Source organism: Megalops cyprinoides, chromosome 10 (assembly GCF_013368585.1).
Source record: "Megalops cyprinoides isolate fMegCyp1 chromosome 10, fMegCyp1.pri, whole genome shotgun sequence".
Lineage (NCBI taxonomy): Eukaryota > Metazoa > Chordata > Actinopteri > Elopiformes > Megalopidae > Megalops > Megalops cyprinoides.
The window spans coordinates 10,001,052-10,023,433 of NC_050592.1; the positions used below are offsets into that span (position 1 = coordinate 10,001,052).

The 22,382-nt window shown below is 48.3% G+C and overlaps 1 protein-coding gene across 3 annotated transcripts in view; it reads right to left on the reverse strand.

The window, feature by feature from the left end:
* Positions 1-2,185: 2,185 nt before the first annotated feature.
* Positions 2,186-22,382, reverse strand: part of myh14 (myosin, heavy chain 14, non-muscle) — a 31,464-nt gene continuing 11,267 nt past the window's right edge. Inside the window, exons 11-43 of one of the 3 annotated variants that reach the window (XM_036539479.1) lie at positions 21,893-22,036; positions 21,192-21,406; positions 20,808-20,960; positions 19,862-20,035; positions 19,521-19,694; positions 18,863-18,977; positions 17,352-17,420; positions 16,316-16,530; positions 15,750-15,871; positions 15,508-15,577; positions 15,200-15,360; positions 14,586-14,694; positions 14,019-14,150; positions 12,888-13,094; positions 12,439-12,576; positions 12,229-12,352; positions 11,465-11,636; positions 11,005-11,217; positions 10,461-10,605; positions 10,011-10,217; positions 9,596-9,700; positions 9,342-9,494; positions 8,650-8,898; positions 8,128-8,340; positions 7,151-7,363; positions 6,674-6,835; positions 6,437-6,565; positions 6,181-6,269; positions 5,673-5,796; positions 4,824-5,032; positions 4,114-4,222; positions 3,401-3,573; positions 2,186-2,391 (exon numbers count right to left, since the gene is read on the reverse strand). In XM_036539479.1, the coding sequence (XP_036395372.1) occupies positions 2,202-2,391; positions 3,401-3,573; positions 4,114-4,222; positions 4,824-5,032; positions 5,673-5,796; positions 6,181-6,269; positions 6,437-6,565; positions 6,674-6,835; positions 7,151-7,363; positions 8,128-8,340; positions 8,650-8,898; positions 9,342-9,494; positions 9,596-9,700; positions 10,011-10,217; positions 10,461-10,605; positions 11,005-11,217; positions 11,465-11,636; positions 12,229-12,352; positions 12,439-12,576; positions 12,888-13,094; positions 14,019-14,150; positions 14,586-14,694; positions 15,200-15,360; positions 15,508-15,577; positions 15,750-15,871; positions 16,316-16,530; positions 17,352-17,420; positions 18,863-18,977; positions 19,521-19,694; positions 19,862-20,035; positions 20,808-20,960; positions 21,192-21,406; positions 21,893-22,036 (5,177 nt within the window). In that variant the 3' untranslated portion in view covers positions 2,186-2,201. Of the gene's footprint in view, positions 2,392-3,396; positions 3,574-4,113; positions 4,223-4,823; positions 5,033-5,672; positions 5,797-6,180; positions 6,270-6,436; positions 6,566-6,673; positions 6,836-7,150; positions 7,364-8,127; positions 8,341-8,649; positions 8,899-9,341; positions 9,495-9,595; positions 9,701-10,010; positions 10,218-10,460; positions 10,606-11,004; positions 11,218-11,464; positions 11,637-12,228; positions 12,353-12,438; positions 12,577-12,887; positions 13,095-14,018; positions 14,151-14,585; positions 14,695-15,199; positions 15,361-15,507; positions 15,578-15,749; positions 15,872-16,315; positions 16,531-17,351; positions 17,421-18,862; positions 18,978-19,520; positions 19,695-19,861; positions 20,036-20,807; positions 20,961-21,191; positions 21,407-21,892; positions 22,037-22,382 lie in introns of those variants that run through there. The other 2 variants (XM_036539480.1, XM_036539481.1) reach the window with 2 other exon arrangements.

Here is a 22,382-nt window from a genome sequence, read left to right on the forward strand (position 1 = left end):
CACTGTTACAATGCTGCTGTGCTGAAGGCCTAATAAAAAGGGCTTGAAGGGTTCCACATACTGGAGTTAGTTCAGGTGTTACTTGTAAGGACATTTTCACTAGGCAGCTGATAGGTAGACAAAAAAAAAATCAGCAGCAGTAGGCTGGACATTCCTAAGGAAGTGCAACAGACTTCCAGACTGTGCTGTACTCTTTTATAACTGGTTTTATACATTATGATCACACTCACCTCACCTTCACCCATGCCCTCCATTTGGTAAAACACAAAAGCTTTGTTACATAAATATTTTACACCGTTCATAAAAATGACATTGTACAATATGTCTGTTGTTTAAAAACATTAATGGTATTACTTATTACGATAACGGTATGGATTTCATAAGAATGACTAGCACACAAAATGGTCAGGTCCTTCTCATTTCCTCCCATTAAGACTATTAAAGTAAAATCTTAGGTTCCGGTCTCTATTTTCTAAATTAGTTTCAATCTATTAATCAATCTCTCTACCTAATCTATCGCTTTCATTTTTTTTTTTTTTTTTTTTGCAGCTTCTCCCTTTTTCATGCATTTCAGCTACACCAACATTACAGTCATTTGAGTGCTGGTTCTCAATCCTATTCCAGGAGTTCCCCCCCGTTCTTAAAGTAGCTACAAATGTACCAATTACAGCCAACAGCCTCACAATTACACATTCTTTTTCAGCTTGCATACCATTTGGCATTTTAAGTAGACAAGCTCAAACAATATCTTGCCAGAACAAGGCCAAAAAATTCAGAACAAAGCCTGACAACTCAGCTTACAGTCTGAGTAAGGTCAAGAGTGTAAACTGGTACAAAACAAGCAGACACTGACAGAACACAAGGATGAGGTTTGAGAACTAACACCCTCACTGACACCAATCTCTCCCAACATTTGATATGTTCATAAAGACAGAAATCATACAAAACGGCAATAAATAAGTTCCATGATGATATCTGGATTGACATAAATTACATGAATTCAACTGCCTGCAATAGAAGCAATAGAATGTCGAGTTAAATAATCAAATTCTACCTACTAACCTACTTTCCTAACTATCTACCTAGAGTACCGATCTATCGAGGAACTTAGATAATTTATCGGTCTTATCTGAACAAAGAACACCGCACTACATCGAGAATGTATTTAGCTGTTAAAATGCTGTCAACGCTATTAAAATAACATAAATGTGACTTTGTAAGTCGGTCTTTCACTGGCATCTTGCATCACAGGGGTTACTTACAATCCAATATCTTCTGAAGTGCAAGTGCTGACGTGTTCTTTCCTGCTTTACAAGACTGCATGGTACAGTTTGAGTCCATTCGTGTTAGTTCTATTATAATTATCAATGGTCGTATTCGGATACATGTATGCAGATTATAGTTAGGGTATGGTTAACCCTCCATTTGCCTATATTCCCTCTCTCTCACTCTTTCTTGATTCACTGATCTGTTTTTCTGTGAATAAGGAAAATCCTTTAATGGCTGTAGCCCTGACTTTTTGCAAGGTAACTAAAGTTGCAATCTTTACTAGAGGTTGTATTTTCATTGTAGATGTCCTCCAAGTTCTTTAAAGTTTTAATCAAGGTGACTTGAGGATGATATTTACAGGGAAAGAGCAAGAGAGAGAAAGCAGAAATGAATGAAAAGCTTAGTTATATCATACCATACAGCAGTTATGGTATGTTTCATACTAGCACAGTCAATGAGGGTTTATCTATTTATAGATATATATTTACAAATAGCTAGAAGATACGCTTACCTTTAGCGTTTGCTTGTGTTTCTGACACCTTGTGTTTTTATCCTAGAAGCCCATGCAAAATGCCTTGCCAAAAATGGCTTTGAATTCAAAGAGCGCTTGGGTAGAATAACCCATTGAGGTACTGTCATTTCAAGCAGGATATTATAAAGATGGTGCTGATCTAATTAGGCCTCCCGAGATGCACTGGAAACTGTTTTTTTTTTTTCCTTTTGGAATTACAGATCTCACCCACTCTCTCAGTGCAGAACTGATTAAAGTTCCTGTCCAGTCAGTCAGTATTTTCATTTAACCAGCCCAATTTCTCTGTAATGTCTGCGGTGGTGTAACAATACACTGTAGGCTCCACCCAGTCAGTAGCATGCTGTTTGTAGTGTCCGTCAGTCAGCCTGTCTGTGGACGCCACTCCCCCCCCCAACCGCCCTCATTCAGTGTCTGTCAGGCTGTAAGGGGGCGGGGGGCCCAGGTTGTGTTCGGAGGGGGTCGGCGTTCCTGGGGGTCCAGGGGATGGGGACGGGGAGGTGGGGGGCTCCTCTGAGTCGGAATTTTCCAGAGACAGGTCGTCCACCAGGGGGCGACGAGCAGAGCGAAGTGAGAGAGGGAGGGGGGCGCGTCTAAGGTCAGGAAAGGACAGAGAACACAGCAAGAGGGAGGGAGAGAACCAATTAAATTGATCGAGGAAAAAAAGGGAAGTTGGAGGGGAAACAAAATAGATCACAAAACATTAAGATTTCACAAGTGAAACATACATTTGTTTGCACACAGAAATTATGTTGACTATTATTTCAACTATGACATCTACCTACCACTACCAAAACTAGCTGTAGTTCATGTTGCTTTATGGACTCATTCTATTTATATTCTGGTCTATTTTCATGAGAATTATGACTCTTATAGCAAAAGCAGTTATATTTATCTTAGATGAGGAAAAAAAAAGCATTTATAGGTCAAGCAGTCTGTATGCAATAGGAGTCATTTCCTATGAGGAGTGTGTGGACAGCACTGCAGTTCACACAGGTGTGACAGAGAACAGCCACCACAGAAACGGTGAGAAGGGTAAATGGAGAGAGAAAGACACAAACCTACACACACCCACATGCACACACGCTTAACCTACTTTTCAGGTCTCCGTTCTGTCATGCTGAATGGGGACACGGGACAGACAGATGGACAATAATAAAAACAGATCACCATCAGACACATGGAGTAATGCAGACATACTGACAGACACAGCGAGTATCGCATGTGGACTGCGAGAAAGACACAAGTGTGCAACAGACGAACGCAGCAAATACCATGGGCCTCATACATACTTGCAAATAAAACAGATCTAAATGACTTTTTCCACACATTTTTGCACACAATCCCTCACAGCAAGTCTCTCTCTCTCTCTCTCTCTCTCTCCCTCTCACACACACACACTCCCTCACACCCACACTGACCCTCCCTTTCTCACTCCCACACACACACTCCCACACGCACACACACGCACACACACACACTCCCTCATACCTCTCTCACTCTCACAAACACATTCCCTCCTGGCCACCCTTTCTCCCTCTCTCTCTCTCTCTCACACACACACACACACATACACACACACACACACACACGGAGCACTACCTGAGCTGGCTGCGCAGAGCGGTGATCTCCCTGGTCATGCTCTGGCTGCTGTCGGTCAGCTCCTCCAGCTCCCTCTGCAGTTTTCGGCGCTGGGCGTTTGAGCGAGAGTTCTCCTCCTCCACCTCTTCCAGCTGCCGCTTCAGCTGCCGCAGCCGGCCCATGGACTTATCCAGCTGCAGAGACACAGAGAGACAGAGAGAGTTCACATTTTAAATGAAAAAACCTAAACAATGCGTCAACCAATCATTTACATGCCAGCCTTGTAAAGACTAGTGATCTAGTGTGAGCCAAATAAACATTTTCCCTGTCGGTAACTGACCGTTTGAATACATATGTTCAGTGAAAAATCTTTTTTTCCAGAGAGAAACAGGGAGTTGTTAACAATAGCTCCACTGCAGCATAGGAGGTAGTGAAGTTTGTTATCTCAGTGGTCTTGTCAATTAGCTGACTGACTGACCGCAGCTGATCTTGTTCTTCTGCACAGGGATGAACGGTTTGTACAGTGGTGCTTCACTTTGGCAGTGGCAATGTAACGCTGTCAGTTTGGTTTAAAGCTGCTCTGTACAGGAGTCAGGACTGGTATTAAATTTCATACAGGGATGATTAATGGTGATTTTGGTGGAGAGTCGTAACCCCCTGACCGTGGGCCAACGCTGATTTTATGATTAAGATGGAGGGAAATGAGTGGTGGGAAGAACTGCGCTCCGTCTGACCTGCTCTCTGTACTGGTCGGCATGCCTCCTCTCATCCTCCGCCTGCATCACCACCTCCTTCAGCTTCTTCTCGGTCTTTCTCACCAGCTTGTTGGCAATCGCCCGCTCCCTGAAGGAAAGGTAAATGGCATGAATAAACCCAACACACACAACACATCCGATTGGCCCTGGTCTTCTGGGCGTGCCCTGCTCCATTCACATATAGCACCTGTCATAAGTTTGGACACAGCTACTCATAGAAGGGTTTTTCGTTATTTTTACAATTTTCCAAATTTTAGAATAATAGTAAAGGCATCAAAACTATGAAATAACACAAATGGAATTAATGCAGTGACCAAAAAAGTGCTAAACAAATCAAACCTCTTATATTTAAGATTATTCAAAGTAGCCAAAAAATATATTTTAAAAATATTTTTTTTGGAAAGAAATTCATACACAGCTATCAGCTTCACTATTTATATTTGTCTAAGAAAAAACAAGCATTTAAGTTTTTAGATAAAAATGTCTTTGAATGCATTTTTCCCATTATCTGTGTCCAAATCTTGGTTCTGTATTCCTCTGTCTTAAAGGTGGGCAGGCCTCAACATCAACCTTAAATACACAAATGGTTTTAGTCCTGATCTCAGACCCAGGTCACATGCCTTCCTAAACCCCCCCCCCCCCCCCCCCCACCACCACCACCACCACCTACATCTGTCTGAGCCACTCACTGTCTCTCCTGCTCCAGCTGCTCCTCCATGGCCTCGATCTTGGCCTCCAGGGCGGCGACACTGAGCCTGTGTTTGCCCCGCATGGCCCCCTCCAGCTCGCCCAGGCGCGCCTTCAGCTCCTTGTTCTGCCTCTCCAACGCCTCCCGGGCCCCCTCGCTCTTCTGGGAGAGGGTGCGTTCCCCAGCGAGCTGCACCGTCAGGGTCTCCACCTGCAGAGGGCGGGGGGTTGGGGTTAACCAGGGTGAAGACTGGTGCAGTCTGGGCAGAGGTGTTCAACAGTGGCTCACAAAATGGCTGCTAAACCATTAAAAATAAACGTAATGCAACTGTCACTAAATGTGAAAGGTATTAATGTTACGTTATTATATTACATCACTGGCATTTAGCAGATCTTCTTATCCAGACAGACTTACATAGGTTACAATTTCTTTTACATGTTATCGATTTTATACTGCTGGATATTTACTGAGGCAATTCTGGGGTAAGTACCTTGGCCCAAGCCTACAACAGCAGTTCCCCAGCAGGGAACCAATCTGGCAACCTTTCAGTTACGAGTCCTGCTCCTTACCACTATACTACACTGCCGCACAAACAGCTTCACTAATAATTTATATAAGCTATGTCACTGGTGGGGTAAAGGTGACTAATTAAGACTTACAATATTATACTAATTACTCTTTAAATTACATGAAGTCACTAAATCTGCCTGTGCCTGTTTCAACTTTAGGGTCAATGTAAGAGTCCAAGTGACAGCTTGTCTGGGTTATTAATTATTATTATTATTATCATCATTATTATTATCGTTACTGTGTCACTCAGTGAATGCCGGGAGTGTCAGTAGGGGCGTACCTGCAGGACAGTCTTTCTCTGCCGCTCCGCCAGCAGCTCAGCGTTACTCTGCTCCTCCTCCAGCTCCTCCTCCAGCTGGGTCACCCGCGCCTCCAGCCTCCGCTTCTCCTCACACAGCGCTGACCTGAGGGAGGCAGAGAGCCCGGTGAGGTGGGGGGCGGTGAGCACCACACCTCACACAGACAAGACAGACAGACTGAGAGAGACAGATACAGACAGGCAGATGGAGAGACATATAGACAGACAGGCGGACAGACAGGCAGACAGACAGGGAGATGCAGAAACATACAGACAGAAAGATACAAGCAGACAAACAGACAGACAGACAGACAGACACAGGTGCAGAGAGACATAAACAGACCTATCCATGCAGAGAGCGGGAAACAGACAGACAAACAGACCACTGGACAATGACACGGTGATGCAGCGAGATGCAGAGGCAGTCGGGGATTGACAAGAGACGGCGTACGGGCAAAGACACCCCCCACAGGGATGGAGTGACACCTACTTCCCGGTTGAGCTGTTGACGATTTCATCAGCCATCTCGTCACGCTCCTGCTGAGCTTGTCTCCTCAGCCTCTCCGAGACAGCCAGTTCCTGAGGGGGACGCAGAGATTAGACAGAGCTCAAAGTGCTGAGGGTCAAGGGAACACAGACACGACGACTGACTGGCAGTAACAAACACTGAACTGAGGTGAATGGAGGGACAAACAGCAGTGGCGATATACAGGCAGACAATAACAGAACTCTGCTGTGGCTCAGACCTCAGTCAGCTGCAGCAGCTCCGCCTCCAGGGTCTGAAGGCGCTTCTCACTGTCTTTGGATTGGGCCACCACCTCGTCGCGAGCCAATTTAGTCTCATCCAGCTCCCGAATCAGCTCCTTCATCTGCGTCTGATGGTTGCATGAAAAATTCATGTTAGTAATTACGGTAACAATAACGGACCCAGATCCATGGAATGAGCGGTTTTCGATGAGGTAGCATGGACAGGGGAGAATGACCTGGAGTCTGCGTAGCTGTCTAAGCCCCTCCTCTCTGCCGCGATTGGCCGCCTCGACCTGGGCTTCGGCCTCCTGGAGCTCCGCCTCCAGCTGCTTCTTGACAGACAGGGCCTGAGCTCGCTGGCTGCGCTCCTCCTCCAGCTGGGTCTCCAGCTCTCGCACCTGTGCTCAGGGGAAGGGTGGCGGGCAGAAGAGAGAGGGGGATAATGAAGGAGGTTGGGAAGGGAGCAAACCATGTAAAGGAAGGGAACAAGTCAGAAAAACGAAAAAGCAAACCAAACCAGAAAGGGAGGAGGGTAGAGGGTGTGATGGAAGAGAGGAAGATGAGGGAAATGATATTGGACAAAAAACAGAATGAGTGAGAGAGGAGACAGGAAAGGGAGGAAGAGAGAGAAAAATGTTGGCACTGTAACACGAAACACTGAGTCAGGGTCTATCAGCTGTGCATCATTCCACTTCCACCAGTCTCTCCTGTACCTGCTTGCTGAGTGCTCTCCTCTTCTCCTCCCCTTTCTCCTCCTTGGTGCTGATCTCCCTCTCGAACTGGGCCCTCAGGGCCTGCAAAGTGACCTCGAGCCTCAGCCTGGAGTTTTCCGCCTCTGCCAGCTCCTCCTCCAGCTCCTGGGTCTGCGCTCGCAGGGACTGGGCCTCAGTCTCCAGGGCCCGGCGGGACCTCTCCAGCTCATGGACCTGGGAGCAAGGGGGGGAGAGGGGAGGGAAAAAGAGTGGAAGAACGGAGGGAAGAAGGGGAGAACAGATAGGATGGTGAAAGAAGGGAAAAGAAAAGTTTGTGTTGGACACCACACAGAAGACTTTGCACACTGTACATACATAAATGGGGGAATACTAAACATCTCAAACACATACATGAACATTTACACAAACACACATGGACACATGTGGACAAATGGACACAGACACACACGCATACACAATGCATACACACATCCATAATCATAGACACAAACCTGCAAAAACACACACACACTCTCTCTCTCTCACACATGCAGGCACGCACACACGCACTCTCTCTCCCACACACTCTCACTCACTCACACACACACACACTCTCTCACTCACTCACTGTCACACACACACACAGACACACACACACACACACACACACTCACTCTCACTCTCTTTCTCTCTCTCACACACACACACACACACACACACACACACACACACACACACACACACTCTCTCACTCACTCTCTCACTCTCTCACTCTCTCACTCACTCACTGTCACACACACACACAGACACACACACACACACACACACACACACACACACACACACACACACACTCTCTCACTCACTCACTGTCACACACACACACAGAGACACACACACAGAGACACACACACAGAGACACACACACACACAGACACACAGACACACAGACACACAGACACACAGACACACACACACACACACACACACAGACTCACGTTCTTGCCCACGTCGTCCTGAGCGTTGACCAGCTGCTCCATGTCGGCACGCAGCTGCTTGTTGATGCGCTCCAGCTCCTCCTTCTGATCGGTGGCCTCCTGCAGGGCCCGGGACAGGGACAGCGCCCGCGTCTCCTTATCCCGGCTCTCCGCCTCCGCCCGGTCCCTCTCCTCCGCCAGCCGCGCGCTGATGGCCTTCTCATCCGCCAGGCACTGAGGGAGAGGGACAAAGGACCAGAGAAGAACATGAATGCTGCCTCAATACACTGTAAGCATTACACACGACCAAGCCCTGTATCACTGTTCTGAACTTATACTCATCTCTGAGACTGCATATGTCTATCTGTGGCTCTAGGCTCTCCTTCCATGTGTCAGTCTCCCCATGTGTCCTTTTTCATAGTGGGCTCTCCCACACCCACACCTCTCCCCTTCCTCCCAGTGGACACTCCCACACCAACACCTCTCCCTCCCAGTGGACACTCCCACACCCACACCTCTCCCCTTCCTCCCTCCCTCCCTTACCTGGTCGAACTTCTTCTGCCTCTTCTCCAGGGCGGTGCAGTTCTGCCTCTCCCGCTGCAGCGCGAGGGTCATGTCCTCGATCTCCTCCCTCAGCCGCTCCCTCTGCCTCTCCACCCGCTCCTTCTCCTCCTCCCGCGCACGCTCCCTCTGCCCCGCGCTCTCCAGCTCCCGCTGCAGCTTCCTGCGGCTCTCCTCCCCCGCCTCCACTGCCGCGTTCACCTCCTCCGCCTGCCGCCGCAGCTCCGCCAGCTGGGGGGGGGGGGGGTCAAAGGAGGGAAGGAGGCACAAACAGAAACGGCAGAGTCAAACTTGCCAGCTTTTCGCATTCCTCATGGTCCTATTAGTCAAATAACATCCACATCAGGAACTACTCCATGGAATAAGTAGAATTTAAAGAATAAAAAAGGGAAAGGAAAGAGGAGAGGAGAGTGGGGAAAAAGGAGAAATAAAAGGGCAGTGAAAAGCAATGAGGATGGGGTGATATGGTAAAAAGAGAGGGGAAGATGGGTGAGATGGCAATGACAACAGAAGAGGGTGAAGGGAGAGAGAAAGGGGGGTGTGGGTTGGTTTTAGTTTGTGTAGTATCAATTTATGAGATCAGTCATGAGGACATGACAGAAAGTCAGCCATGTACTACAAGGAGAAAGACAGAGAGACAGAAAAGGAGATGACAGATGAGTCATTCTGACTACCTGCTGAGTGTGAGTCTGAATCTGCCTGTTCAGCTCCTTCACTCTCTCCTCTTCCTCCTCCACTCTCTCCATCAACCCGGACTTCTCCTCCTCCAGAGCTCGAACCCGAGACCCCAGGGCCAGCTTCTGCCTTGTCTCATCCTGCAAGAGCTCCTGAAAAGGTAAGAGAAAGGTATTTGATGGAATGGGCAACTCCATACACAGACATAGTACAGTATATAACAGCACATTATGAAATATATAAAATATATTACCTGGGCATCATGTAGCTGGCTTTCCAGGCCACTGACTTCTTTGCTGAGTCGAAGAGATTTGGACTCGGATGCGGACAGAGAGTTAGAGAGAGTCTCAATCTCTGACTGTGGGGAGAAAATGATGGAATCACAGAGGGAAAAGGAGGAGAGAGAGATTAGATGAAAAGAGGAGTGTTTAAACACCACCCCAACACAACATTTATTACATTACTTATGTGGTACTATAGCAACAACGGTCATTGTCACAGTGTAAGTAACAGGAAACATTCTACACAAACATTCTACTTCCCTTTCCTCTCTCTCTCTCTCTCTCTCTCACCTGCAGCTTGTGCACCCTCTCTTCCCCCCCCCCCCCCCCCTCTCTCTCTCTCTCTCACTCTCTCACACTCTGACTCTCTCTCGCTCTCTCTCTCACCTGCAGCTTGTGCATCCTCTCCTCCCTCTCCTCCCGCTCTCGCTCGGCCTGCGCCAGGCGGGCGTTGAGCTCCTGCAGCTGGCTCTCCGCCCTCTTCCTGCCCCTCTCGCTCTCCATCTTCCCTCCCTGCAGGGTCTTGAGCTCGTTGGTCAGGCTGGCCCTCTCCTCCTCCAGCACGGCCTTGGCCTTCTCCAGTGACTGACGTGCCTGGGGGGGGGGATACAGTACATGAGACGCCTCATGACATACCAATGCCATATCAAACCATAATGACATACTAAAGAACAGACTGTCAAGTGTGTTGACTGAGCTTTGACTGCTGACACATTGACAGTGAATGAGTGACACTGCTTAACACACACTCAGAGACAGCTAGGAGAATCATCTGAATCATGCCATACTGGAATACAATCAATGTACTTGACCCCCCCACCCCTTTCCTGCCCTCACCCTCTTGCTGTTGTCCAGCTGCTCCTGCAGGGAGTCGATGGCGGCACAGTGCCGCACCCGCAGCTCCGACAGCTGGGCCTCGTGCCGCCGCGTCTCCTCCTCCACGCAGCGCTGCAGCTCCCCGAGCTCCGCCTCCCTGCGGGACCTGAGCGCCAGCGCGGCACAGCGGTTAAGGAGCGGGACTCGTAACCGAAAGGTTGCCAGTTCGATTCCCCACTGGGGCACTGCTGCTGTACCCTTGGGCAAGGTACTTAACCCACAATTGCCTCAGATCATAACCAGCTGTATTAAATGGATAACATGTTAACCTATGTAAGCCACTCTGGATAAGTGTCTCTACCAAATAATGTAATGTACATTGTTTTTGTACTGTAAAAAATTGTAACCTATGTAATTCTGGATAAGAACACCTGCTAAATGCCAATAATGTAATATAATGTAATGTAATGCAATGTAATGGCCTATGTGGTGGGGGGATGGGAGGTAGGGGGGGTCGACGGGGACGCGTTATAGCATGGACAAATGCAACCCGCCGGGGCGGTACCTTAGCTCCTGCTGCGCAGCGGTGGTGTCCAGCGTGTCCTCCAGTTCCGTCCTCAGAGCCTCCAGCTCCTCCCCGAGGTCCCTCCGCTGCTTTTCCGCTCTCTCCCTCATCCCGCGCTCGTTCTCCACCTCCTCCTTCAGCTCGGACACCTGGGACATGGCCTCCCTCAGCGCCCTCTGTGCCTCTGTCCTCCGCGCCCCCTCCTCCTCCAGCCTGAGGGACAGGGACAAAAAACTCTTCACTATTCACTCATCTCTGGCCTCTAAGTGGACAAACCATAATGATGACCGAGATCACAATCCTGCTCTTCCTTTCAAGTAAGTATGACTCACCGCACAAACTTCTGCCAAAACAGTACTGTGTGTGGCTGGAAAAAAAACCACCTGATGTGCAAAGGCAGGTTAAGGGCAGTGAGTATCCTCTGTTTCCTGCCATGACTGTGCCCCTTCCTGTGTCTCACCGCGCCTGCATGCTGGTGATCTCTTTCTCGCGCTGGGCCAGGCTTCCCCTCAGCTCCCCCACCAGCAGCCCCAGGTCAGACAGCTGCTCCTGCGCCTCCTGGGCCTCCCCCTCCATCCTGCGCCTCCACTTCTCCTGCTCCAGCCGGCCCTGCTCCTCCCGCTTCAGACGCTCTGAGGAGAGAGAGAGAGAGGGAGAGGCATATGATACCAAAATTACCACTAATAAATGCACTCGCCCGTCCTACAGAAGACAGATGAATTTTATCCTCCTTTTGGAGGGAGATGGAGCAGTTTAGGCAACCCAGTTTACCGTGGCCTATTACAGCCTAGGGTACAGCGACAAACACAAAATGTATCCCACTCAAACGTTTCGTGTCTCAAATATTGTCTTCAACGTTGGTTAATTAATTCTGTGTTATCTTATTTGTTCTTTATCTTATCAAATATGCCTTTGGCAATTGTAAACTTTTACTTGTAGCTACTGTATCCTTGTGACATCATAAGATTTGTTCTTATTCTATCTGACATGTATTTGCTTTGCAAAGACAAATGAGACAAAAGTACATTTCTTACTCCAACAGAGCGAAAGAAACTGAATTAAGAGAGGGAGAGATAAAAAGAAAAACAGAGGAAAGAGATAAGAGGAGGCAGAAAAAAAGCAGAAGGAGAGAAAAAATGTATTATATATGCTATGAGCTGGAGCTAACTGAAGGCCCTGTCAGAGATGTTATGAAGCGTCCCATGGGCCATGCTAAAACTGTACCCTCCAGGTCCGCGATGACGGCCTCCTGCTTGTTCTTCAGCTTGTTCAGACTCTTCACCTTCTCCTCCTCCTCGGTCAGCTGGTCAGTCACCTCGCTCAGCCGCTCCTCCATCTGCTTCTTCTCCTGATAGGGTAGCATGTGCAGGAGGGCTCAGTAAAAGAGAAGAGCAATGCACGTGGTCTTCCGTAAGGCACAGGACGTCACGGTACCTTGCTGAGGCGGTCCCGTTGCTCACTGAGCGTCAGCGTCTCGGCCTCCAGACTCTTCACTTTGGTCTCCAGCGTGACCTTCTCCAGCAGGAGGCGCTGTCTGGCTCCCTCCTCCTCTTCCAACTGCTCCTCCAAGTCCTGAGAGTGAGACAAGGTGCAGACAGGAGAGAGGGAGAGGTGGAATAGGGAACAGAATAATGAAAAGCACGTGAATTGTGAAGAGAGAGTAGAGGATGTGGAAAAGAGAGATACAGAAGCAAGATACATTCACATCATGAGTATGAACACTCTCTTACGGTCATGTTTTATTTCTATATTAATATTATTGATAGCTATTTTTATATTATTTATAATAAATATTTTATTTATTTTGTGTACTAGTGTACTCCTCATTCTCACAGTATGCACTTGCCCCACTCCAGTGCACTCCTCCAATCTCCTCCAGTTACCTGTACGTGCTGCTGCAGCCGCTTCTTCTCATTGGTCAGCTGCACGCCTCTCTCCTCCTCTTCCTCCAATCGGCCCTCCAGTTCTCCCAGCACGTCCTCCAGTTCCTGCTTTCGGCTGGCCAGCCTGGCCCGCATCTCCTCTGCCTCTGCAAAGAGCTCTGCCTCTGCCTGGAGCTGGTCTGTGAGCACAGCCTTCTCCTCCACCAGCTGAGAGAGGGAGAGAGGGAGGGAGGGAGAGGAGGAGGAGAGAGGATTTTACTTTTATGCCTCTGATATAAAACAATAAACCACAAAACTCAAGAACAGTATTATTCATCAGTTAAAAAACAGAAAAGGACAGAGAGGGATAAAGGGAGAAAAAGGGGGAAATGATGGGGAAAGGGCATGGTAGGAGTCATCAAAAGAGGATGAGAAAAGAGCTCCAGGTAATTGCAGCCAACAGAAATTGATCCAGAATCAACCTACCTAACCCTTATGCTACTACTGCGAAAAAAAAAACTGATTGAGACTTAATGACTGATGTCTATCTACAGACAGATGTATTGGTCTGTTGGAACAAACTGTACGTGAAAAAAATAGGTTTAGCAGACTGGTCCTTACACTGAGGCCTGTACACAGTCAGCCAGAGCCTGCTCTATGTGTGTCTGAGCGAGAGGAAGAGGGTGACCCAGCTTTCTCTGTGCTAGTCTGTACCTGAGCGAGAGGAAGAGGGTGACCCAGCTTTCTCTGTGCTAGTCTGTACCTGAGCGAGAGGAAGAGGGTGACGCAGCTTTCTCTGTGCTAGTCTGAACGTGAGTGAGAGGAAGAGGGTGACCCAGCTTTCTCTGTGCTAGTCTGTACCTGAGCGAGAGGAAGAGGGTGACGCAGCTTTCTCTGTGCTAGTCTGAACGTGAGTGAGAGGAAGAGGGTGACGCAGCTTTCTCTGTGCTAGTCTGAACGTGAGCGAGAGGAATAGCGTGACGCAGCTTTCTCTGTGCTAGTCTGTACGTGAGTGAGGGGAAGAGGGTGGTGCAGCTATGTGAAGCTGTCCCTGAGCAAGAGGTAGAGGGTGACAGCCTATCCTTGCATGACAGTCTGTACCCGAGGGAGAGGAAGAGTGCAGCACAGCTTTGTCTGCGTGACTGTCCGTACCTGTTGATGTTTCCTCTCCAGCTCGTTGAAGTCCTGCTCCACTTTTGTCAGCTTGTCCTTGGCTTTCTGCAGCTCCGCCTCTCTGGCCTGGATTTCCTCATCCTGCCGTGTCACCTGCAGGAGGGGTTTGACCTGGAAAACAGCAGAGCGGTATGACCAACTGACTGACACAACCTTTCCCTCTGAAGAAGAGAGGGAGGACATGCAGAAAAAGGAGGTTATTACTACTAGCATGTCAAAGTTTATTTAGAACGATATATGCAATCAAAATATTATCGGGGCATCCCTCTGGAACACAGACAGAACTGAGAATGCAAAATGAGAATATTCCGAACGGAGATGTTCATTCAAATAAAAACAAGGCATCTTGATTATGCTCTCAAATGTTGTGGTGGATTACACACATTCATTCAGTACTGGTGGTTCTCCTCATGCTTAAAACTCACGCGAACAAAAACGAGACAATTTATCACCCTTTATCTCAGTTTTCTCAAAGGTCAGCTCTGTATATGGAGTCACGACTGCTGAAAATTCTGGGCCTCAGAGCGAGTGCTCCGTCTCGGTTACCTTGGTGAAGAGTCTCCACCACTGCCAGTTCCTCAGCTTGAGATAGGCTGAGCAGTTTCTCTGCATCACCCTCAACGCGCTGAGCTGCTGCTGCTTCTTCAGGAAGGCCCTGGGAGGGACGGACACAGTGTGCAGTACAGCCTGGGTGCACCGAGCAACGCTCACACACGGACCAGTGCAACCGGATCAACACACGCGTTACAGGGGATACAAACAGGGGATACATACCACTGCAGATATATAGCATGGACACACAATGCGGTGCTACTGAGATGCACAGGACGCATTATACAAACACAGCGTAGCACAGACACACTGAACACGGCACACAGAGAAATGCTCACACACAGCTCACAGACACAGCAAACACAGCACAAAGACACACAACGCAGTGCTGTCGAGATACAATGATACAAACACAGCGTAGTGTAGATACGCTGATTGCAGTGTACACAGTGCAGTGTAAATACATGGAATACAGTGTACAAACACAGCACAGTGTAGACACACTGAACATAGTTCACAAACAGTGTAATGCAGATTCACTGAATACAGCATACAAGCATAGCGTAGTGCAGACACACGGAGCACAGCGCACAAACACCCGGCCGTACCTCCTGGCCAGGTAGCCCCGGGCGGCGCTCTGGAAGCGGATGATGGTGTCGGTGATCTTCAGGTCCCGCTCCTCCTCCAGATGAGCCAGAACCCCGGCCCGGAAGAACACTTTGCTCTGGCCCACCCTGAACAAGTTCTGATCAAGCTCCAGCGCACTGATCTGGAAACAGTCAAAGGATTGGTGAGTTACACTGTCACCAGGTCTAACCTTCAATGGCATGGTGGAGAAATGAGAAGAAAAACAGTAATATGTGACAGGAAAAAATTAGAGAGACAGAGAGAGGGGTTGATGGGTGATGCTACTCACCATAAGTTCACAGGCCTGTTTGCCGTCCATGAAGGTGCGAGGGATGGCATTAGGAGTGAGGATCTCATACCTGGGAGACAGAGGGGAGAGAGAGAAAATGAAAGAGGGAGAGGGACACTGGCAGCGTTGCTTTGTCCACGACATAAAGGCCATGTTCGGATCTCAAATCGCATGTTTTTAAATGAACAGGCTGGAGGACAGGAGAGGGCCCATCCGGCCAGAACAGCAGAAGGGTCTGCTACCTCTGCCTGAACTCCTGGAAGGGGATCCGGTTGGGGAAGCCCTGTCTGCAGATGCGGATGCCCTCCAGAACCCCGTTACATCTGAGCTGATCCAGGACCAGGTGCGGAGTCAACTTCCCTGCCTGACAAGCACAAGGAAGACACAAGGAGGACCAACAAAGAGATTAGCACACATATGCATGGTAGTGTAGCATACTGGTAAGGAGCAGGGCTCGTAACTGACAGGTTGCTGGTTCAAGTCCCCACTGGGGAACTGTTATTGCACCCTTGGACAAAGTACTTAACCTAGAATTGCCTCAGGAAATGTCCAGCTGTATAAATGGATAAAACTGTAACCTATGTAAGTCTCTGGATAAGTGCGTCTGCTAAATGACAATAATGTAATGTAAAATGAAATATGCACTGCACTGTGCTACTGGCAGCGGTGAACATTCACGCTAAGACTACTGCAGACATATTGGATCTGTCAGAGTGCCAGCTCTGGTTCTCGATCATATTCCTCCCCTTTTCTTCCATCCCTCACCGGCCTCCCCCTTCCACCCGCGACCTCGGGTGACCTCACTCACCCTCTTCTCGTGGTTGGGGATGATGCAGCGCAGGAAGTTGGGGTTGGTGTTCCTCAGCGTGGCCATCAGCTTGGTCAACGACTCCTTGTACAACTGCCCCACCGTGCGGAACATGCCCTTCTTGGTCTTCAGGCCCGCCGCCCCAAAGGCGACCCCGCCGGCTCCCTCCCCCAGGCCTCCGGATGCCACCTGGTCCAGGCCCACAATCCTCTCCACTGTGCCGCCGCGAGCAGAGAGCGAAGGGAGGTACCACAGATATCAGAGTGATCTAGACTGGCATGCCTTTGGGTTATGACTAAAGATTTTTAGCATGGGAGTACTCTTTCATGATGTGTGTTATTGTTTAGCATAATGCAGTGTCATGTGGGGCGTTTTCCATAAAACAATGCATGGTGTGCCAGCGCAAGATGGCACATAACTGATAAAGAAGACCAATACAGAAAGATCCTGTATGTCAGCTCCACACAAAACCATTCTGTCTCTGTTTGAAATATACTCAAAAACTTCATCTGAATGAGACTTTCTGTTTCACTTGGGCCAGCGCAGCTGTGGAAATCTTCACGTTTACACACATTTTTATGTTGAGCCTGTGAAAAAGTATATCCAAACAGAGAGCAAATTCCTCAAAAACCACAGATGAAAATTCAGAGAAAAGAGAAAGGAACACCGCACTCGCACATACACACGTGAGAAAAGATGGTGGGGGAAGGAGGGGTAAGAGGAAGGCAGACAACGAAAGAGGCACACGGGCACACCACACAGAACAAATCACAGTGCACTAGCTGGACATCTATGGCAGGTGACAGGCCTATTCCGGGAGAGTTTAAATCCAGAACATTTTATGACTTCAGTTAATTTGAGCATTCAAAGTGCAGTCTATCACAACTATTTAGGGCTTAGATGTCATCTGGTTAATTGACTTATGGTTTAAATACAATAAAAAGCTAGAACAAAATGTGTCTCTCCAGGACCAGCACTGCTGAGATGAAAAAGAATGACAGGCAAGGAGGACAGAAAGAGAGAGACAGACACCTACTGTCAGAGCCATTGGTCTGCAGAGTGGCATAGGAGTCGAAAAAGTAAACACGAGGAAGAGTCTGAATATCTGAGGGAGGAGGAACAGCGAGCGAGAGAAAGAGAAAGAGAGAGGGAGCAGGTACAAAAATAAAAAGAGGAAGGGAGAGAAGGGATGGGGAAAGATGCAAGGAGAGAGGTCAGTTGTTAGTGGGTGAAGGCAGAACAGGAAGGACAAATCGAGATAGAACTGTTAGTGAACACTGGAAAACACAGCCAATTATTAGGCAGAGATAGCAGCAACTTCCCAAGGGATCGTATTATAAATGAAATTACATTCTAAACTCTATCACTAAACTGAATTCAATACCAGTTTCAATTACTCTAATCTACTCAATTTTATCAGCAATAATAATTTCTATTAAGTCTCAGGTACTATCAGTAACAATCTCATTTCACATATTAAATTAAATTTAACACTAAAACGGACGTCTTACAGTGTGAAAAATCCACAAATTCTACAGTGACACCCTGTGGACACATGTTGCAACAGCACTCAGCCTGTGCCATTACATTACTGAAACCTTGCCGATGCTCCTTTCTCTATTCTATACAATTTAAAATGCTTTATTTTCAGGATATGCATACTATACATATTTAAAAAAACTTAAAGTATATCATAAAATCAAAAGCACAAATAAAACAATAACAAGATTCCTTATAATAACAACTATGCTAACAATAACAAAACAGCATTAATAATACATGACATATTTAGTCACTGTCCCTCAGGCTTTGTATTGCACTGCCAAAAACACACTGCTCATCTTCTCTACCAGGGTGATTCTCATGTCTGAATTTCTGCTAATATTTGGAATATTTTTCATTTTGCAGAAAATGAAATATTTTATATCTATTTTTGATTAGAGTGTGTCCTTCTGGGCAGCCACATCTGTCAGGCCAGACTGTGTTTGATAATTTGCCAATAGTTAGTTAAGATTTTTAACAAGATCAGGTACACTCCTGCAGTGTATTCTGTTTTCCGGGCCAGATAACTGTGTTTCCTTTGTGTTTCACTGTGAATAATGTACGCTCACTGGTATTTTGCTGTAATGTGGCTCACACTAGCCATTTAAGTTTCTGTTGCGCTGTTCAGAGCCAGCGTGGTTAGTAAGCATTAGTGCTGTGACCAGCTGAGGGGACTTCAGCTCCAGCCATTTTTGGGCCTTGTTAAGATATGAGAAGGGTTCACTACTGTATGTGTAGGGTTGACTGCAACACCTCTGTATGAATGTTAATCAGTTACAGATATTGGTCTAACTCTTCCCTGCATGCATGGTAGTTTGTTAGGTTAGGCTCTTCCTGTACTCTAGCCCTTTCTCACAAGTTACACGTGTTTACTTGTGCTTTCCCATCGTTTCCATCATTTCTCTCTCAGCACTTTCAGCACTCTTCTCTGCTGTCCCCACCACTTTGCTCAGCTATTCGCCATTTCTCTTCATCCCCCCCCATCCCTTCCCCTCCCTGCCTCACCTTCCCTCCACAGCTCAGAGATGAAGTGGTCAGAGGACTGGTGGAGGAGAGAGGCCACGTTGTCATTCAGGGGGTCCATGTTTTTCACCAGCCACTCGTCCGCCTTGTAGTCCACCTGGCAGAGAGGGGAACAGGCAGGCTCATATAGGAGGAAACAGGAAATGCCTGTGAGACGTGGACATGCAGACCACAAGAGCAAGACCAAGAGAGGGATGGATAATTCTAGAAAAATGAGAGACGGAGATGTGGGTAGAGAACACCACATAGGAGGAAGACAGGAAAAACAGGTCCTGTAGGGCACTCTCTGGCAACATTTAAACAGCAGCACACAAGCGACAGGTCAGAGGTCACACTTCAGAACTGGAAAAAAAAAACATAAAGAAACCAACACAAAGAAAGTTCCTGAATCCTCTCACTGACTATATATATGTAATCATTATCATACATATGTACATGACTGTTTTATATATTGTACATACATACATACAGATAAAATAATAAAAAATAATAAAATATAATATATACACAATCAGGGCAGATCAAGCACAGAGTAGAAAGACAGCAGCCAGAGAGTCAGAAGGCCAGACAGACAGAGAACAGGTGGATATATGGCAGAGGCACAGGGCACAGACAGAGGGCGTTGCGATCCGGTGCAGACCTTCCCAGCATAGTGCAGGATGGAGAAGTCTGCCTCCTGCCGCGGCTGGCGCGGGCGGTGGAACTTGGGGTGCGACCCCTGTTCCGCTGACAGCTTGTCCACGAAGGAGCGGTCGGTGGCCCGGGGGAACCAGCACTCCTCATCCAGCAGAGCCAAAACTCCAGGGGGGTGAGCCTGGGGAGGGAGGGGGATAGGGAGGGGAGACACAGTGGAAAATGGTCCAGGACAGATTAGTGCAAACGTGTCTTCAAGACTGGACACCAACAGTGACCCCTGACACCCATGACAGAGGGTGCATACGGCACAGCAGAATATGAGTGTACACTCAGTGCAGCACATACCGGTCGCTCTATGAGGTCTATGCAAGGCTGAAGGTCCAAGCCGAAGTCGATGAAGTTCCACTCGATGCCCTCTCTCTGGTACTCCTCTTGCTCCAGAACAAACATGGTGTGGTTGAAGAGCTGCTGCAGCTTCTCATTGGTGTAATTAATGCAGAGCTGCTCGAAAGAGTTGAGCTGCGGAGAGGGAGGGGAGAGAGACGGGGATTAGCCCATTTCTGTTTGCTATTCATTTTCAGCGAGGAAAGCATTCCCTAGATGACTTAGCGGCATTAAAAGATGTGAAAACTCCCAGCTGCACAAACTGAATGAAAAATATGTTGCTACTCTTCCATCTCTATGCAAAGTCCCCTTTTCTTGTACAGAGACCACATCATGCTGATACACCTTTACCATGTAGGTCACACACACCCCTTAGTGTAGCTCCATATTCGGACATGAGGGTGACATTCCGCTCCGCTCTCTTGCCCCCTGCTCCCCTCCTGCAGTGCTGATCTCATGTTACATGCATTGCCCGCACGCCGCACGCTGATCAGGGATCAGTGTCACCGGCAGGGCTGGAATGCTCCCACAGTCTCCTCAGACTGACACCTCTGCCGTGGATCACAGAGCCGGCCGGCAGCACAGAATCCAGGCTCCTCTCCGGAGGCCGCCGCTGATCAAAGGAAGCTGATACCTTTGATCCTGCCTCTGCCAGAGCCGGACGCTGCCGGCTGGACTGAGAACTGAAGTATTCCCTGGCAGTAATTTGGCAGCAGCGTGTCCCTAGTCAGCAGAGCAGACAGCACTCAGACTGACTGCCTACCTGCGCTCATTATACAGGAGAAGCTGACACGGCCGCGGTTCAGGATGTGGAAACCGAGCAGCGAGCCGCACTCTTGGCCCCAACCCCCCCCCACCCCCCCTCCCGCTCACCTTCTCCTGCCCCTGCTCACCAGCCCTCCCTCACCTGGAAGATCTCGAAGCCGGCGATGTCCAGGATGCCGATGAAGGACGCCCCCTGCCGCTGGCGGCGGTCCAGGGCGCGGTTGATCCTGTGCACCAGCCAGCGGAACAGGCGCTCGTACGTGGCCTTGGCCAGAGCCTCCACTGCGAAGTCAGCCTTAATGGGGGAGACGGACAGATGGACGGGCCAGCCAGACAGACAGAGCGGGAGGAGCAGGTGGAACAGGGAAAAACAAGGAGACAAGGAGAATCAAAGTGGGGAACAGAATGAGATAAATAAAACGAGTTCCACAATGAAGAATAAAACAATTAGTTATGTGCTTGTGCAGTCTTCATCAGATCTCTGCACACAGGGTTCGCAGAGAGCCCTACCCTCTCTGACCCTCACCTGTTCTTTGGTCTGGGCCTTCTGCACGTACTCTCGCCCCACTTTAATTCTGGGCGTCAGGATGGCCCGGCTGAACTCCACCACGCTGATCCCCAGAAGGTGGCACAGCTTCTGGGCGGCCGTGTCGTCGGGCATGGAGGCCTGGTCTGTGTTCTTCTCCTTGTGGAAAGAGATGTTTCCGAACTGCAGCACGGCCGAGATCACCTTCATCATGGCTGAAGGGAAATGGAAGGGAGGGGGGGAGCAGGAGAGAGGGCAGGCAGAGGAAAGAGAGAGGAAGAAAACAGAAAACGGAGAATGTGAGAAACTCGTATTACATTACGTTACAATACATGCATTTAGCAGACAATCTTATTTAGAGCGACTTCCAGCACAATAGAACATAAGCGTATCCATTCAAGTTAAAATGAGCAACAGGGTCAGACCAAGCTAACAACACTAGTGAGTGTGAGCATAACACCATTCAAGCCCTACTACAAGTTAACAGATAAAATGGAGATTTCACCTTCCAACTCTGAGTTATTTGGCACTTGCTGATCTGTGATCTCCATATCGCCCATCCTCAACCTACCCATCTCCTGTATGGACATGTCTCTGTCTCCCTCTCCCAACCCCTCTCACTCTCTTATTCACCCCACTTCATCTGCCTCTCAGACTCCCCTCGTCATCCCCCTTTCTTTCTCCCTCCCGGTCCCTCTCACCAAGGGCCTCCTCCTGGCTGAATCCCATGATGGTCATGGAGTCCATGGTCTGGGAGAAGTTCTCCGCGTCGCTCTGACCCGGCAGAGGGATCGACCCGCCGCTCAGGAACCGGTACTGATCCGCACTGGCCAGGAGCAGGTCCGCTTTGGTGACAGAAGGAGAAAGACACCAGAACATTATCCACTTTTGTTCTAAACCTTTGTGTTGCAAAACACACTAATTTCTATTAAGCCAGGTTGGCATTTTAAGTCAGTAACAACCAATAAGCAACCAACAGGAGAGGCAGGGAAGTTACCTTTATCTGATAATTGTTGACAACTACATTTTGGATTGTAAACATGCATTCCAATTTAAAAAAAGGATTATTTTTATTTTTATGTGATGTATTTAATGTGGTTTCTCTGCCTTAGTGCTTTTCACATTAAATAATTCCAGTTAAACAATTTTAAGTTAAAAACCAGACACAGAGCTCTATGTTACAATGTCTTA